The sequence below is a fragment of the Lissotriton vulgaris genome, chromosome 4_1, assembly GCF_964263255.1.
Source record: "Lissotriton vulgaris chromosome 4_1, aLisVul1.2, whole genome shotgun sequence".
Taxonomy (NCBI): Eukaryota; Metazoa; Chordata; class Amphibia; order Caudata; family Salamandridae; genus Lissotriton; species Lissotriton vulgaris.
The window spans coordinates 1217957634-1217975359 of NC_141691.1; the positions used below are offsets into that span (position 1 = coordinate 1217957634).

Here is a 17726-nt window from a genome sequence, read left to right on the forward strand (position 1 = left end):
CTTCAGCCATTGATTTTCTTGTGTTTTTCATTGTTGGCCATTGCTTGGATGGGCTCTTTGACAAGGACATGCCGCTTTGAAAATGGTTACATTGTCCCTTTAGATTACGCTGATGTTAAACTGCACATGCAACACAACAAATAGTTCGAAATCAAGTTAGTGTTTTTTGATATATTTACTTTGCTAGCAAAATTCAATTTTTATTGGCCATGTATGGGTTTACTCCTCGCTGTTTTGATGCCTAGGCCAGTCATAAAATGAAGTCAGTCCCATTCATTAGCAGGCTTTGTCCAGCCATTGCTTTAGTTTTCTGTCATGACAACGTTCTTGCATTTACAGCACAGAGATTTTCTTACACAGTAAAAAACACATAATGACCCTTACTCAAAAGTATCTACTGTGCACTATTTCGTAGGCCTTTGAAGTGCACTCTTACAACGTAAACTTCTCCATTTCATAACACTCTTCTCTGAAGGTACATGATAACACTACTAAAGCATTATGTTCAGCAAAGGGGGTCTTTTTAAATCATTATTACTTTCATTAATATTACTATTAACAATAACATTCAAAAGCACATACATGGATACAAAAGCACTTATCTATAAGCATTAAACGGTGCTTTAATAATAACCGCATCCGTTTGTATTCTCATGAACAATGCTATGATTTGTAAGCAAGAAATTAAAAGTGAACACTTTAAATAGGTTCCATCTGGTGACTCTTACTTCCGGTACATACCTGTGAATATGGATACTCTCTCAGGATCGATTGTCTTCAATTACAATAGTCCTTCGGGGGTAGGTATCGATGTCCACAAAAATATAGCGGAATTCAAACTTGCCACTTTGAGGATTCTGCAAAGATACAAACACGTTTTTTAAGGAGTTCAGATATGAAATTGAATCACAACTCAACAAGACATTGTTACCTCTTTCACTTCCAGATGCACAGTTCCCTGCTTTCTGGGTTCGGAGCCTTCAATGTAGAACTTTAGTCGCATACACTTTAAGCCATCCTTCATATATTCAACGTGACTGTGGGACAAGAGAAAAACTTTAAGAAAATACAAAAAAGCGGGAGCTTTCAAGGTTTGTGAAATAAAAGGGCAGGTCCTAAATCGAGGGGCTCAGCTTCAATTCTCCTTTCACTGGGATTCACTGGCATAAAGCAAAGATATTTTTTATGACAGAAGGAATATTTAATCTAAGCCTAGAGCTGACAGAACTACTTTGTCTTTACGAGCATGCAAAATCATAAAGAACAAATGGTGGATGGAATGCTGAGCATTGCAAACGTTCACCTCCAGTCACAAAGATCAGGGTTTAATCCTATTTTTTTCTCACCCCGCCACCCCAGTTTGGACCCCGCCATATACAAATTAGTCTTGATCCTGCTCCTCATGGGAACAGTCCAGCCCGAACTGCCAAGTTAAGTCTTCCCTGGATCAGAAACAAGCATCCTGTTTTGGGGTTTCACCCCATATCAGCCAGCCTAGCTTGAATCCAGTGGCACAGTGAGCACAGGACCAACATGTGGGGGACTGACCCCCCGGGAATCCCTGAAGACGCCGCTCCGCGGTCCACGAGGCCCGTTTCCATTTGAGGAACCCTCTCTTGGATCCCTCCACCCTACACCCCCCTTCAACCCACTGGACCTGGAGCTGTTTGTTAATTTAGGAACCTACCCTAGGACTCTTCTATGCAGCAACTCCTTTTAATTAACTGGACCTGGAGCGGCTTAAAGAGTTCTGGAAAGGAGACTTTTCCGGTACCGTTAGGTCCCTGCTTTCAACTAGTCCCGGGAAACTCGATCCTTCACCGTTTATCCACATACCACGACGCATCGCGACCCTGCTCGCTGCCCTACTCTCCAGGAATCTGCAGGACTATTCTGTGTTCATCCTCCCCTCCCTGAGATTGCGTAGTGGAGTGACTTCCCACACACTCCAGATAAACCTCCTGGGATCTTCCAAGATTGACCAGGTTTTTCATCCCTCCCTTTCATTCGATCTAATTCTCATCAACCCCAGCCTTATTACAGTGTGCCCTCCTATGTTATGCTCATGTTCCCTCTGGTCTCCCTCGCCCTGATGAAGATGCAGCCCCACTAGGCCAAGCATCGAAACGCGCGTCGGCGCATTCCCACCTGGATGGCACCCAGGCAGTACCAGCTCAAAAAACCATTTACTGCCTGTTGCCTCCCCACCTATTTGACATCACAATTCATTGTAGCTTTAGTTTAAAACTGTATCCTCACTGAATATCATGTGTGCATGTTAGATTCTAGAATGAATGAATTGAATGCTTGAAGCGCTGAAAGAGAATGAATGTTTCCGAGTGACTGAGGGAATATGCGGGACCTATGATTATGATTTATTTGTTTACCTTCCTTCTTTGATATACAATTTTTTTTTGATTATGCATTTACACAGAATGAATTCTTTTTATGGACTGTAAATAAAACTTTTGTACAATTTTCAATAATGTTTGAATCATTAGTTTATTGATTGTTCACTCAGACAGGTGTTCTCAGTCGCTCACAATCTCATTGAAAGGATCCCGTCTAGGGACCTACTTATTTCCCCTGGCAGGGTTTGTGTGTTTTTCTATTCAATAGTCAACATGTGGGCATACCCTTCCCACTTAGGGCGACAAAAGCCAAAAGAACAAATGATGGACGGAAGGTGCGTTACTGTTACAACGCAACTTTTACGTCGTAATGCTGTTACAACGCAGCTTTTACAACGCTGGTTCCATTACATCGGATGCTATTACAACGCAGGATATTACATAGCACATGCTATTACAACGCATACCATTACATCGTAAGTATTGGTAAGTATATAATTTTTTTAACATTTTATTTAATTTTATTTAATTAATTTAAATATTATTAATTATAAATAAATATATTTATTTATGTTTTTTAATATTATAAATTAAATATATTAATTTAAGTAATTTTTAAAATAAGTATGAGTATAGGAGTATATGTTTTGGGGTACTGAGGTATATGTTTTGGGGTGTTTGGGTATTTTTAGGTTTTAGGGCTGGGTTTGGGTTTTGGGGTACAGGGGTATTTTTAGGTTTTAGGGCAGGGGTTGGGTTTTGGGGTATAGGGGTGTTTTTAGGTTTTAGGGCAGGGTTTGGGTTTTGGGGTACAGGGGTGTTTTTAGGTTTTAGGGCAGGGTTTGGGTTTTGGGGTACAGGGGTGTTTTTAGGTTTCAGGGCAGGGTTTGGGTTTTGGGGTACAGGGGTGTTTTTAGGTTTTAGGGCAGGGTTTGGGTTTTGGGGTACAGGGGTGTTTTTAGGTTTCAGGGCAGGGTTTGGGTTTTGGGGTACAGGGGTGTTTTTAGGTTTTAGGGCAGGGTTTGGGTTTTGGGGTACAAGGGTGTTTTTAGGTTTTAGGGCAGGGTTTGGGTTTTGGGGTACAGGGGTGTTTTTAGGTTTTAGGGCAGGGTTTGGGTTTTGGTGTACAGGGGTGTTTTTAGGTTTCAGGGCAGGGTTTGGGTTTTGGGGTACAGAGGTGTTTTTAGGTTTTAGGGCAGGGTTTGGGTTTTGGGGTACAGGGGTGTTTTTAGGTTTCAGGGCAGGGTTTGGGTTTTGGGGTACAGGGGTATTTTTAGGGTTTATTTTTTTTAAAGTACGACTAATTAAATTAAAATAATTAAATAAATTAAAATTAATTAAGTTTATTAAATCAAATTAATTACAATTTTAAGATTAATTCAATTATATTAATTAAATTAAATTAATTAAATTTAAATAATTATTATAAAATTTATTAAATTAAATTAATAAAATTATATTAATTTAATTAAATTACATTAATTCCTATTTAAAATTAAATTAAACTTATTTAAATAAATTATATTAATTACATTTTTACAATTATTTTAATTATATTAGTAAAGTAAAATTAATAAAATTAACTTAATTTCATTTTTAAAAAAAAGTTATACTTACCTACACTTACGATGTAATGGTATGCGTTGTAATAGCATCTGCTATGTAATATCCTGCGTTGTAATGGCTTCCGATGTAATGGAACCTCCGTTGTAAAAGTTGCGATGTTACAGCATGCGTTGTAAAATAACGCGTTGTAACATCATAGATCCTGGACGGAATGCTTAACTATGCAAACGTTGACCCCCAGCCACAAAGATCTGGGTTTAATCCATTGCTTTTTTGCTCACCACAGCAACCCAGTTTGGACTCAGCCATGAGAGGTGATACCCCAGGTCTCAGGATGCTAGTTTCCGGTTCAGGAAGGGCCTGGCAATTCGGGCCGGACTGTTCTCATGGAGAGCAGGGTCAAGACTGATTTGCATATGGCTGGGTTTAAACTGGAATGGCACGGTGGGCAAAAAAACGATGGATTTAGCCCCATGTCTCTGTACTGGGGGCAGAATGTTTGACATTGTTCAGCATTCCGTCAATCAATTCTTCTTTTTACATTTGTCATACCGAGTGGGGCGGGTATGCCCAGACGTGGGTCTCGTGCTCACCATGCCACTGGATTCAAGCTAGCCTGGCTGATGAGGGATGAACTATCTCTAATATCCATCTACAACAAATCTCTAACAGGTTTTTCTTGTGTTTAATTTTGCGCTAGACGTTTTATTTCTATTCTACAGGTTTACAAACATGCTCGCTTTTTTATATGAAAGAGCAATGCATCAAGGTTTTAAGTAGTTTGTGGGAACGGTGATCGTGATATCATATATTATAATGAGATAAAGGACCCCAAGCTGTACAGTGGAGTTCCATAACCATACAGAGGAACAAGACCTATCCCTTATATTTTTTAATTACCACACCAAGTGGTGTCCATCTTGGATTGGTAAATAAAAAAATACATAAAATAACGCCCACATGTGATGATGTATTCATACGTGTGCATGAAAAACACAGGCGCTAGTAGCTTCATGATGCCTACAAGCCGGGCCTGACACATTGTTTTTTTTGAAAGGGTTAATCAGACGGAGACTTTATATCTTGATTGCATGCTTTTAAACAATTTGTGTAACCGAATCCGGAGGCAAATTTTGACCACACATTTAACCCTTTGGCTGCTTCGAACGTTCAGCTCCAGTGCTAAACGTTCGAAAAACGGGTAGGGCAGCATCGGCCAACGGACGTGCGCAGCACTTCCAAGGTAGTGCTCGTGATGACCGTTGGCCGACGGCAGCAGCCAACAGGTTAAAAACAAAAATACCACTGGAGGAAAAATTATTTTCTCCTGCCGTAAAAGTTCCTTTGCACTCTGGGCAGTCTTCAGGGAGATTAGGTTGTGGCAGGCAGGCAAAAAATGTATGAAGCTCCAACTGTGGCTTCTTTCTACTACTGGAATAACACGACAAAAATAGATGGCTTTTTGTGAAAAGCAAACAAAATGTACCTTGTGTACCAAAATACGTAGAGTCAAGTGCAATTTTAAAAGTTTGGAACCGTTTCCAGAGCTCTAAGGTCCTGTTTGCAAGACATGAAAAGAACAGAACCCAAGTTTTGCATGCTTGAAGTCTTTTTGTAGAAGAGGCTGGACCCAAACGTGGTTGGGAGCCGGGCCACACCACAGACCAGAGGATGTTGGTTACCTGCCTATATGCCGAATCTTTAATCGTGATGGCCATCTGAAGCAGGGTCTTGAAAGCATTACAATTGATGGGCAGAGTCTGGCTACAACACAAGTTCCACGTCTGTTCCCCTTCAACGTCTACTAGAAGGCAGTAGTCAGTGTGTCTAATCAGGTCAACATATGGGTTATGTGATCTGATCAATGATTTAATTGATGTCAAAATCTCCTTAAAGACGGACACAAAAGGACCCAATATGCTACCCATGTTTACAAACCAGGGATGTGTAAATTGTTCACAGACTGGTTTGTGAACAGGGAGGCAATTTGTGACTTTCAAGTTTATTGTTTGATTATTTAAAATCATTACAAAAAAAAACCCCTAGAAAAATAGAATACATCTGCACAGGCGGCGAAGATTGTCATACTATATAAAAGATCGAAATGTATCAGTGTTTTGTCTTACAAAAATTGCATGAGTATAAAATTCAGTTATTATAAAATTGTACTTTAAACAGTTTTAAAATGGAATAACAGAAGTATTTTTGGTTTTTTTAAAATATGTACCCCCAAAATAAGGGTATGGGGTGGTATTACATGAGATTATAATTAGTCATCGTCTGCTTGCAATAGTAAACAATTGACGAGTTTCATAAATTTGACTCCTCGGCAAGCCAGGATGCACGACGAGCCCTCCAACCAGCGAATAACTGCTTGCCTGCTAAACCGGATGTTCAGTTCGATGAAAATCGCTTTTAGGTACGGTCTCCTTTGGCTTAGGATGGCTGGACAGGCACATAGCAAGTGGATTAGGGTTTCTTTTTTAAATCCACATAGACGACAAGCTTCTGAATTAAAAGCTGGCTTCCATGAGGGGATTAAGTCCTTGGAGTCATGCACGCCCATCCTGAACTTTAAAAAACACATTTTTAAATAAGAGCTGAAATGGGCAGATAAGTAAGCTTGAGGCTTTGACGTCCTATACGATTTTATAACTGTCCATCCGTGCCGCCTCTTTGTAAGCTCCATTTTATCCACCAGGAAAGATTTATTTTTGGCCGCGACATTTACTATTTTGTTGAAGGAAACTCTATCCATCGCATTGCCCCATGCTGGTTGGAGTTCCATCGTAACCAGAGAAGTACTCGGGGAAATCCCCCAGGAGTTTGGCATTTCTTGCCCCTTTCTGAGACTTGATTTCGTCCCAGCATAGGCTGTTCAGAGTGCCCGATTCGGAGGAGCGGAGAGTATGGCAGAATTTGATGAAGTTACTCATTCCCCTGTATTTCTGATCCTGGAGACCAAATTCCAGTCTTACCTGGGCAGGTGAGGCGCATTTCGGCAGATCAAAAACAGATTTATAAATTTTTGACTGTAACTCATTCTGTAGATGAGAGTCTTTGCCACACCAAGGGACCAAGCCGTAGGACAAACGGGGTTGAATTTGGACGGCCATTACTTTTAGCAAATGGGAATAGTTCGGGCAGTCCAATTTTTTACGAATTAATCTATAGGCATAGATCAGCAACTGTGCCTTGGCTCTGAGGGCCAGTTTATGTTCTTTGTGAATTGTGCCCTGCCCGATAGTTACGCCCAAGTATTTATATGAACTTTTTTCTTCACCGGGAGCCCCGTTGACCATCCATTTGAACTTTAGTTTTCTACTGTCAACTATGCGGACGATTTTTGTTTTACATTTATTTAGCTCCAGCTGTTCCTTGTCCAAGTAGGATACCAGATTCTTTATTGATCTCTGTAATCCCACTGGGGTTTGGCTCAGCAAGACTATATCGTCCGCATATTGTAGGATTGCAAACGGCTCGTTAGCCAATTTCGGGGGGTGACAGTCTGGTTTTTCAATGTATGGGGCTATGTCAGATAAATACAGGTTGAAGAGGCTGGGGGCCAGGACACAGCCTTGTTTCAACGGCTTTGTGTGTGTATTAGAGGTGGTACTCAACCAATTTCCCAGCTTAACTCTTGTCCAAGTATCCGTATACAAGGTGATAATGCCGTTGAGCAGTACATTCGGCAAGCCCCATCTGTTGAGTTTTTTCCATAGGTGACTCCTGCTCACTATCAAATGCGGATTTAATGTCCACAAAACAGGCGGAGTTTCCTTCTTTGCGCTTGTTCCCTCAAAAGTGCTAGAGTTGCGAGGTTGGATTGAGGTGCCCATGCCTTGCCTGAATCCTGTCTGGAATTTGGGAATTATGTTTTTTTTCCTCCATCCAGCCTTGCAGGTGGATTAGTAGGCACGTAGCATACAATTTTGCTTCCAGGTCAATCAGTGAGATTAGTCTGTAGTTTCCCGGCTTAGAGTGATCTCCCTTTTTGAATATGGGGTGCATGATGGTCCCCCTCCAAGAAGCCGGGATGTTGGAATGCGAATAAATCTCATTGAAGACTGGGGTGAGGATTGAGGACCACAACTCTGGGTTATTCCTGAATATTGCATTCGGTATTCCGTTTGGCCCGGCCACTCCCTGAGACTTTAGTTTCATTATAAGTCTACTTAGCTCTTTCGCGTTTGTCAGGGAGCTTTGCTCATTGATGAGAGTTCAATTGAGATGTAATGTCTTCTGCTGCAACCTGAATGGATGAGGCTTGGGCTTCCTTATGGTCGTGGTGTGGCCCCTGAAGTAATTGTTCGGGACCCATCTTAGTTTTATTAAACAGGGGTTTTTACGCGGGCAGTCCAGCAAAGAGGCAGGAATTGGTACTGATATATGAAGTGTTGGACCGGCTGTTAATGTGTTGACAATCCCCCAGAAATCGCTGCTGTTGGGTTTTTTGCTGGCAGATAATAGTTGCAGCCAGATAGATTCTTTATACGCTGTTTTTGCTATTTCCAAGTTCCTTCTGTACGTGCTCCTTAGTATTTGCAACTTTGTTTTTTCTTGTTTTGGACCCTTTTCTCCCACTCGAGATAGATGTTGGACTTTTCTCGCGATCTCTCTTTTTTGCATTTTGAGATCTAGATTGAACCACGGATCCCTTCTGGCCACTTTTGTTGAGCTCCTTTGCGTGGAAACCGATAAATGTAGGAGCAAGAACTCGGCCAGTCGCTCCCAATGGATTACGTGAGCATGTTCTTGTACAGGGCCTTGGATTTCTTTGAAGGCCTTGACTTTCTCCTCAATGGATTGTGGGGCCACTCCTCGCTATTTTACTTTACGCAAATTGAAGGTTTCTGGCGGCTGCATGATGGCATTGCACTTTTGAACGATTTTTGTTGTATTCTTCAGGTTCAAAGTCAACAGAAGGTGGTCGCTTTCAGCTCGTGGGATAATTCGAAAGTTGTTTTTCTGTGGAGACAGGTTATTGCGGATTATTATGAAGTCTATTGTCGAGGCGACCTTTCCACTCAAGTATGTTGCCGCAGGAGGCGAATCCCCCGGAGCTTTACCGTTCAGGATTGTCATGTCGAGTGCTGCTAGTTTGCAAACAAGCTCGAACGCGCCCTGTGTTGATTTACGGTTTCTTCCCCGTTCAGTCGTTAGAAGATTGCTGTTAACGTCGCCTGAGATCACCATATGAGAATTCATGTGGCGTTTCTGTAATGCGTTTAATAACTTTATTAGGGTTATATATTTACTGTTCTGCTTCTTTCTCTCCAGGCGGATGTAAATGTTGATTAGGAGGAGTGGTGTAGTTGGTTCCTTGCTGCTTACCTTGATCACTTGGATCCAGTTTGCCCCTGTGTCTAATTCTTCTGTTTCCATGTTCAAATTTTGAGTAATGAAAGTTGATAAGCCCCCTCTCGGATGGCCATAAGTTGAATGTCTTTCTGCCAAGCAATGATGTTCAATGAAACCGGGTATTGAGCTTGCCCCCATGTTCCATGTTTCTTGAAGCAAGATTATTTGTTGTTGCATAAGGAAGGGTACGGTTTCTTGGTCTTGGCCCATGTCCCTGAAACTGTGCACGTTCCACGAACAGAACGAGATGTTGGTTGATTGGGTGTCTTCCCTCGCCAATCTAATAATTCTACTTTCTTGGTTAGGAATACTTATTGTTCAGCGTTTTTGGGATCCAGGACCAGTCCTTGATTTCCTGGAGGCTTCCCCCGATAGTACCAGGAAATTCGCTTTTGGGGGGCCTATTCTGGTGAGAGGTAGGTATCGGTGAGTTGGAACGCGCACCGCGTAAGCATGTGGGCTGGTGATTTCCTAGGCTTTTCCCTTTGTTTGATTTATTAAGAAAGAGATATGGATATCTTGGGTGTTGAAATGCCTTAAGCCTGATGTCCCATGCCACTAATCTTGCACTCATAGCTGCAATTTTGTTCACCAGGTCCTTGGACGACCAAGTTGTCAGAGACTCCTTCACCCCCCCCCCCCCCCCCCCCCCCCAGGGGTTTCCTTGAATTCCACCGAAATTAGGTCACACGAACGGATTCCTTTTAATTCGGGGATTTCGTGGAAGAGTCTCAAAAGGTTTCCCCTATTGAGCGTATCCTGGATGCCTTTTGATGAATATTCCGGGATTAAAGACAGTTTCAGTTCACTCTCATCGAGTTTGACTAGCTTTTCGAATGACGAGGGAACAAGTTCCTTTCTTCCACCGGTTGATGTTGAGATTAGCGGGGATTCTTGACCGCTTTCTTGTTCATACTCTACAGAGTATGAGGTTGGCACCTCTTGGCTGGCGCTTCATGTTTCTGATTATTTTCGGGCCAACGTCCTTGTTTGTTGGTCCACTTGATCCTGGTCTAAAAGCTTACAGTGGCGATCCTTTCCCCTTATTGTTACGGCAATAAATTTGGGGAGGTTTTGAGGGATGAATAACGGAGCCTCTGGCCTGTTAGCTGGGGGTTGATTATGCTTTTCTACGTCAGGCCCCTTGTATGTTTCTGCTGTCGAAGTGCACATTGTTGAATACTTTGCACTTTGCTGCTCTTTGGACTTCTATTTCCCACTGATGCTGGTTTTTCGTGTGTACTAGTTCACCCTGTTCATTGTCATGTGATATTGTATTCCTTTGTTGCTGCACGGCCAGGGTTACTTTTCCGATTGCTTTGTCCTCTAGTGGTGAGCTTCCGGCGCTTTGATTGGTTTGAGGGGAAGTATGAGGTTTAACCGTGTGACTAAGGCTCTGACTATTTGAGAAGGAGATCTGAACACAGTGTGCTTGGTTACTTTCAACGGTTCCAGCCTCGGGCGAGGAGAGTAGTGTTTCTTTCCTTTTCGTGGGTGTTTTTGCTGCAAAGAGTGGAAATAATTTGCCCGGGGCAGGGCTAAATTGTTTGTTTTGTTTAAGCAAATTTGTGATGTAACCTACTGCGACCTCAACTGATGTCAGAAACCATTGATACTTAAGGGGTTTGTACAAGGCTCAACACCATTTCGGATTTTGTGAATCGCAAAATTTGCATCCGCAAAATGGCTTAGTACATCTGCCTATAAGTATTAAGAGAAGTGGATTTTTTCTTTGCTCGTCCACCAATCCTCTGGTATTCAGAACTACATATAAGATATCATGAAGAACAGAACAGAGAGCGTGAAGGGAAGCAGAATCACAACTGAGACCTTAACCTAAAGAGCACGGATATCAGTAAAATACCTGCATGCAAATCTTTGATAAGGTGCATAGGAGGCAATATTTATAGAAGGCATGTGGAGCAATTATGCATGTACTATAAATTTCCCATATTTGCACACATCTTTAGAAAGACAGAGGATAAAATAGCGTTGGTATAACAAGCATATACTATAGAGGATTAAGGTCCCCACTTCGATAATGAGTGAACATTTTATACTTTCCAGGCCTTTCTGTAAGAAGCTTGACTTCATAAATGTTCTCTGCACATATGTTTAACTTACAAACGGTAAAAGTGAAATCTTCTTGCAGAAATCCCAGCTCTCAACACACCAAAATTAGAAACATTTGAATTTTCTGTGCAGAGCTTGTGCTATAGCCTATGGAACCTCTACAAAACTTGCAGGCATACGTGTGACCAGAGGGCGGAAAATATGTTGTTTGATTACAGTGAGAAATGCCAATGTCAAGAACATTCACAAAGTTCTAACTTTGTGATGTTCACAAATAATGTAAATACCGTTGCCACACATACTGAGTCCTTAACTCACACCTAAAAAAGCAGATTTACAGGATACATCCACTGCTCACTCACTTGCTATGGACACTCCAGGCATGTAGAGTTCAGCCTTCCGTGCAGGATTTCCTTATGCCAAAGACTGACCAAGACAATATCACTTCCAGGTCCCTAGTTCAGCCTTAAAAGAGTCAACCTCAAAAAAGGTTTAAAGTAAGATTGCAATGGGGCCACTCAGTAAGACACCAGTTTCAAATTTGAATCTAACCATAGCCCACTCAAAGTCGAGCCCTGTGAAAAAAGACCCTGAGAAAGGAAAAAAAACATGTTGTGCCCCTGTGCCAACTCCTCCTCCTCCACTAATGTGACCCATTGCTCTTTTCAGTCACACATGGATACACCAAGCCCTCACTTAACAAACAACGTGAACCTGCCTCAATGTTCCCACAGCAGGACTCGAGACATTAGACTTTTCGTCCAGCCTGACAGAGTCAGACATCAACACGTGCATTGGAGAGACTTACCATACCACGCCTACTCTGTAACAGATGGAAGCACACATCATTCAGCAATGTCACCTTTCCAATGGAGGATTTGAGAGCACCTTTTAATGAATTCAAGACAACTTTTAAATCTTATTTGGACTGATTTACTTTTAGTGTCCAGGTAAACCCAAAATCTTGCATTTGCACTTCACTGTGGACTCGAGAGTTCTGCTCAAATAGCACATTTACCAAAGGTTTTTCCCTGTACAAATTGCTCGTGGCATTAGCTTGATGACTTTACACAGGAAAACGCATCCTCCATTCTGAAACTCTTTATTCATCTGTAAAAGTCTCCCCCACGTAACACCAGAAAGTGCACAAATGAGTTTCCCCTGACAGCGTTACTTCCCATAATTTCTGCATCCCTCCAAATGGGAAACTTTTTAGGTCTCGGCCTAGCGTACACTGCGCAGCAGTGTCGCGCAGCCGAGAATTTTTGTTTTCCAGTACTGGGCTTTAACCCGCCTCTCTCTTCCATTGGCTAGCTCCATAAATGGAGGCTAGCCATTAGAAGAGAGATGTGTCAATCATTGTGGGAGCAGATTCGTGGGCGTTTGTCCTTTTTTTAAGCCCCGCCCCGTTGTTTCATCATTCTGAGATGGGCGATTGTGGGCGTTTACTTTTTTTTTTTACACAGATGTTTTTCGTCATTGCTAACCTTGTCCAGGTCCCGCGTTGTTGTATCCTGCCCCCCCCCTCCCGCTGTCCGTCCTCCCTCCCGCTGTCAGTGTCTTTCTTTCCGCCCCCTCCTGGCACTGTCCGTGTCCCCGTTCCCGCCCCCCCTCCCGCTGTTGTAAAGGTTTGTCTTGATAGTTAGGGGGCATCCAGGACAAAGTGGAAGAGGTCCTTGACGAAGCCCATGGGCTGGGATCCGTGCCTTCTGCCTTGGATGGTTCTCCTCTGACACGGATCGTGTTCAGATGGGATCGGTTTTCAGACTCACCTCTTTTATGGAGCTGCGTTCAGTTTGCTTCAGTTCCAGCTCGGGCTCCGTTGTCTGTAGCTGGTCTCGCCTGGGGGTAACTCAGGGATTCGTGCTGGCGGCCTGCTCGGTAACATGAGGCCCCGGCGCTGCATCTTTCTGATGTCATCGCAACGGGGACACCCAAGGCCGAGACTCCTCAGTGCTGGCGCCTGTGCCTTGCCAGGGCTTCCCAAATGGCATCCACATTTGTCAGGCCGGGACTGTGTCCCAGGCTGGGAGCTGCCCGCTACCTGCAGGTCCAACGGTCGCGGGTAAGCGCAGCCACTTTTCTGTACTTACATTCTAGCCTGTGGATCTAGCCTCTCTGTGTCTGCCTTGTCATGCTAGTCCCTCTTCTGTATCTGTGATGTACACTGTGTATGTATGTAACTCACACAATTGAGAAAGGAGGTATGGAAGCTCAATTTCTTTGCTCTGGTTTCTTTTATAAGAGGAAAAGTGATGTCCTACTTCTATTTTTAGTTTTATTATGCTTTCGTGACACTCAGGCCCTTGTTATTGTTGATCCTGCCCACCATTGAACTTACCTGCGTTTGCCTATGAATTGGAGTTCCATGTTATGTGCCTACTACGTTGGTGTTCTGATGGACTGTCAGTTCCTCAGAGACACTGGCTGAGTTAGAAGTTTGAACGCTGGTGGGGCAGGTGGTTGGGCGTAGGTCGGGGGGGTCGTCGGTCGTAGCACGAGCCAGGGTCATCTGAGGGATTGTAAGAGCTGGTCCATAAATCGTGTTCGGTTTTAACCCACATTTAATATTTAATATTCCAGTACTTAACTGCCTTGGACATGGGTATGTAAAGCAATATTGCACCCGTTCGCATGGCCATACGGGTGCAGATCTACAATACAGACGTGGAACATCCTTTGTTTTGGGGAGTAGTGAATTATGTACAGTAAATACACACAGCAACGAGGTCTGAGCTTTCAAGTTTCTCGGGTACAGGCGTGGGTAGGGTAACTCATCCAGTCTAGAATTTAGGGTTGCATCATGGGACTTGTGGTTCATTTTTATACCATTAAAAAAATCAGGACTACAAACACCAGAATAAAAAGAAACAAGCATTTACAATGCAATGGTCTCGGCATTATTAAAGGTAGAGCTTTTGGCATTGCTCATGACATTTTTTTTTTTTTTTTATAAACATAAATAAATGGTATTGTCGTTTACAATGGCAATAGGGGAGCATTAGAGAGTAGTAGAGAGTATTCTCGGACACAGAGCCACACACACACCCCAACAGAGCCGCGCACACACACACACACACACACACAGACAGAGCCACACACACACAGACAGAGCCACGCACACACAGACAGAGCCACGCACACACACACACACACACACACACACAGACAGTGCCGTCTGTGTGTGTGTGTGCGTGGCTGTGTGTGTGTGTGTGTGTGTGTCTCTGTGTCCTGGGAATACTCTCTACTACTATCTAATGCTCACCTATTGCCATTGTAAATGACAATACCATTTATGTTTTTGAAAGAAAAAAAAAATGTCGTGAGCATTGCCAATAGCTCTACTGTTATTAATGCTGAGACCATTGCATTGTAAATGCTTGCTTTACTTCTTCTTTGAAACCATCAAATCTAGAAATAGACAGCTTATCTTGTTTATATTTATTGAAGCTACATTTTCCTTGCCAGCTATCACCACCAACCCTATGCCTCTGGCAACACCGTTCCCATGAGAACGGCAGCACAGGTCCCCTGAGAACCACAGCACAGGTCAGTGTTCAGATGAATCGACCTCTCACTTGAGTGTTACGATTGGTGAGGGGAGCCTTGGCTGGGTTCTCAGTTTTGTCTCCTCAGTACGGAACTTACGTTTGCTGTCATCAGCCTTGTTTAGCCACCTCCTGAAGACTCATCTACTCCGTTTGATCCTCCCTCTCTGCCACTACACTCTTGCACTTTTGTTGAACAACAACCATCCAAAGTAACTACAATTTGGTACAGTCTGGCCTCTTGAGCGGCGGCAGACCTGCATTTCTGCAAGTCTATGCCTTTGGGTAAATTACTTTGTCACCCAAGTGAAACTATAGTTTGGGACATGACAACTAGAAGTAGAAAGCACCTTGCAATAGCAGAAAGGGCCATCAAAGAGGCAGCATTTGTGATCCCTACAAACCTGTAATGCATGCCCCTGAAAATGATTAGCACCGTTTTGGAAAAATAAAGTAAAGCAACTCAAAAGACATTACAGCAGAACAGGCCAAGTTGTTTCTGTAAGCCAATTGACAAAGTGTATGGTTTTTCTTAAGTTAATGATTAGAAAAACATACCTCACATGCTGCCTTCTTCCTCGTCTTGTGGTTTCACCATAGCCTTTAATTGGTTCACCAAAAACACCGATCACCTAAAAAGCACAGGCCAACATTTAACAATTACACGTTGAACATAATTTATTAAGTAAATTGCGCTAATGGGGAGTAGGAATTCCATAATCGCTACGAAGTTAATTTTTCTTGCTCATTTCTTTTGCTTTGCCTCCTTTACAAATCAGTGGGAATCTGATTTCCTAGCTTCAAGTTTTGGGAGGGGAAATAGCAAATTCCTGATGAGACTACGTGAAAACAGGTTGCATAGAATTCTCTGCTTGAAAACTGCTTTTTCTAGAAGAAGCAGCAGGAGTGTAATGTCACGTATACTGCCTTTGCTCTAATTTTTAAAGCATGCAATCTCTGAGATAGCTGAACTCTTTGAAAGTACAAGATTTAACAATTCAAAATAATATACACCTGACAATGGAAGATGGAGTAAGATGACCAAAAGTAACAAAATATGTTGAGACAGTATAAAGGACTTGGTGCAACACACAAGGGAAAGAGGTTGGAGGATTGTAGAAGGTTCTGGTATTTGTAATACACATGCCGGACACCGGATATTTAAAAGGCCCTATATCCCAAGATCGCCACATGGAATTTTATAGAGCCAGGAGTACCCAAAGGGGAACAGACTCTAGCAGCCTCTTCAGCAAGACAAGACTGGATACAAACGAGTGGAGTTACAAATATCAGCATCTCTGGTACTGCTTGATAGATTTCGACTTGGTCAAAGGTACCAGAGTCAGTTGAGGACTCGTAGATTCCACTAAAAATCCAATGCCTAGAGAAGGGATAAAGGTGTCCTTAACCTCATGCCCGCTAGCGATATTCTGCTCGCACGCTGAGATTTTATGAAATGCACTTTACATGACGAGCTGGGCTCAGCATCAGCGTGCGAGGAGGCTACGCCATGACGAGCCCAGCAGGGCCGGCTTTAGGCATGTGCAATCTGTGCACCTGCACAGGGCCACCAAACTCCAGGGGCCACCACACCAATATATATCCTTAATATAATAATCCTCTGAGGATGGATACATATTTGCGTGGCGGCCCCTGGCAGGGATTTGGCAGCCCCCGGTTCTGTATCACTTCCAAACACCCTGACCCCCCCCTCTACACTGGCCTCCGCGCTCCGCCCTGACCGGACCCCCTTTCCGGGGCCCCCTACCTACGCTCCCTGCCCAGGGCCACCATGAGCCTAGAGCCGCCCTTGAGCCCAGCTCGTCATGAGTGTGGAAGGGGTTAAGGGTCTAGGAGGCAACTAAGACCATACACAGGTTTCCCTGTAGCACTGACAGGATCGGAGTCTGAATAAGTGCACCATCTGCCACAGGATACTGCGATGTTACTTCCCAAGTGCAGCAGGTGATAGAAGCACACTGTGGTTAGCAATGCGCTCAAGCATCTGGATGACAGGACATTGTGTTCTGAAGTGGTCAAGCTCGGAATGCTTCCATAGGCCACCTTACCATTGTTGGTCTATGGGCTTCCCGGCAGGAAAGCACCGATGCTCATAATAAACAGTCCAGCATTGGCTTCCCACAGACTGCAGACCTTCTGGAAAATGGCCACATAGCAGTCTTTGTTTAGAGTTCTTCGGTTTAAGTTTACTCTCCGACTGGAATGTTGACAGCCACTAACAGATTGCTGTCCCTTGAACACAATTCTATCAGTTACACTGGTGTACAGCTCCAACATGGAAAGTAGAGAAATCATGAAACAAGCCACTGATGAAGAGGGCTAAAACTGAAGGGTAGACAGTTAGGTCTCCTGCAACTTTCAAATTCTGATCAGCTCCAATGGGCAATCAAAAATATAACTGACACTGCATGATAACCTAACACCAGGGTAAAAAATCAACAGGCGAGTCTAAAAAAGTTATTCCAACTCTACCACGTAAAATGTTTTTTGACCCCAAATATCAGGCCACTTACCACAGAGATTTATATCGGGCAGGGCAGAAGGGGAGGGGTGGGGGAATTTTTAGTGCAATTTGAAGACTAACCTTACTAGCAGTAGGAGGTAGAAGAAATGCACAAAAGTGTGTTTCTAAATCAAAAGAGATCTGGGCAGTCTCGCAAAAAACCCTCCAACATTTTACATTGCAAGTTGAACAAAAACTAGATCCCACCAATATAACTAGGAAACTGAAGGACCGATATCACACTCAGAATGAATGTTCACAAATGCTATGCACTTAGGGCCAGATGTACGATATGCAAAATAG

The 17726-nt window shown here is 43.1% G+C and overlaps 1 protein-coding gene across 1 annotated transcript in view; it reads right to left on the reverse strand.

Annotated features, from left to right (window-relative positions):
- TIMM21 (translocase of inner mitochondrial membrane 21) overlaps positions 1-17726 on the reverse strand; it is a 126639-nt gene that overhangs the window by 21606 nt on the left and 87307 nt on the right. Inside the window, exons 4-6 of the mRNA XM_086965433.1 lie at positions 15458-15531; positions 932-1037; positions 742-857 (exon numbers count right to left, since the gene is read on the reverse strand). Coding sequence (XP_086821559.1) covers positions 762-857; positions 932-1037; positions 15458-15531 — 276 coding nt within the window. The 3' untranslated portion in view covers positions 742-761. The remainder of the gene's footprint in view (positions 1-741; positions 858-931; positions 1038-15457; positions 15532-17726) is intronic.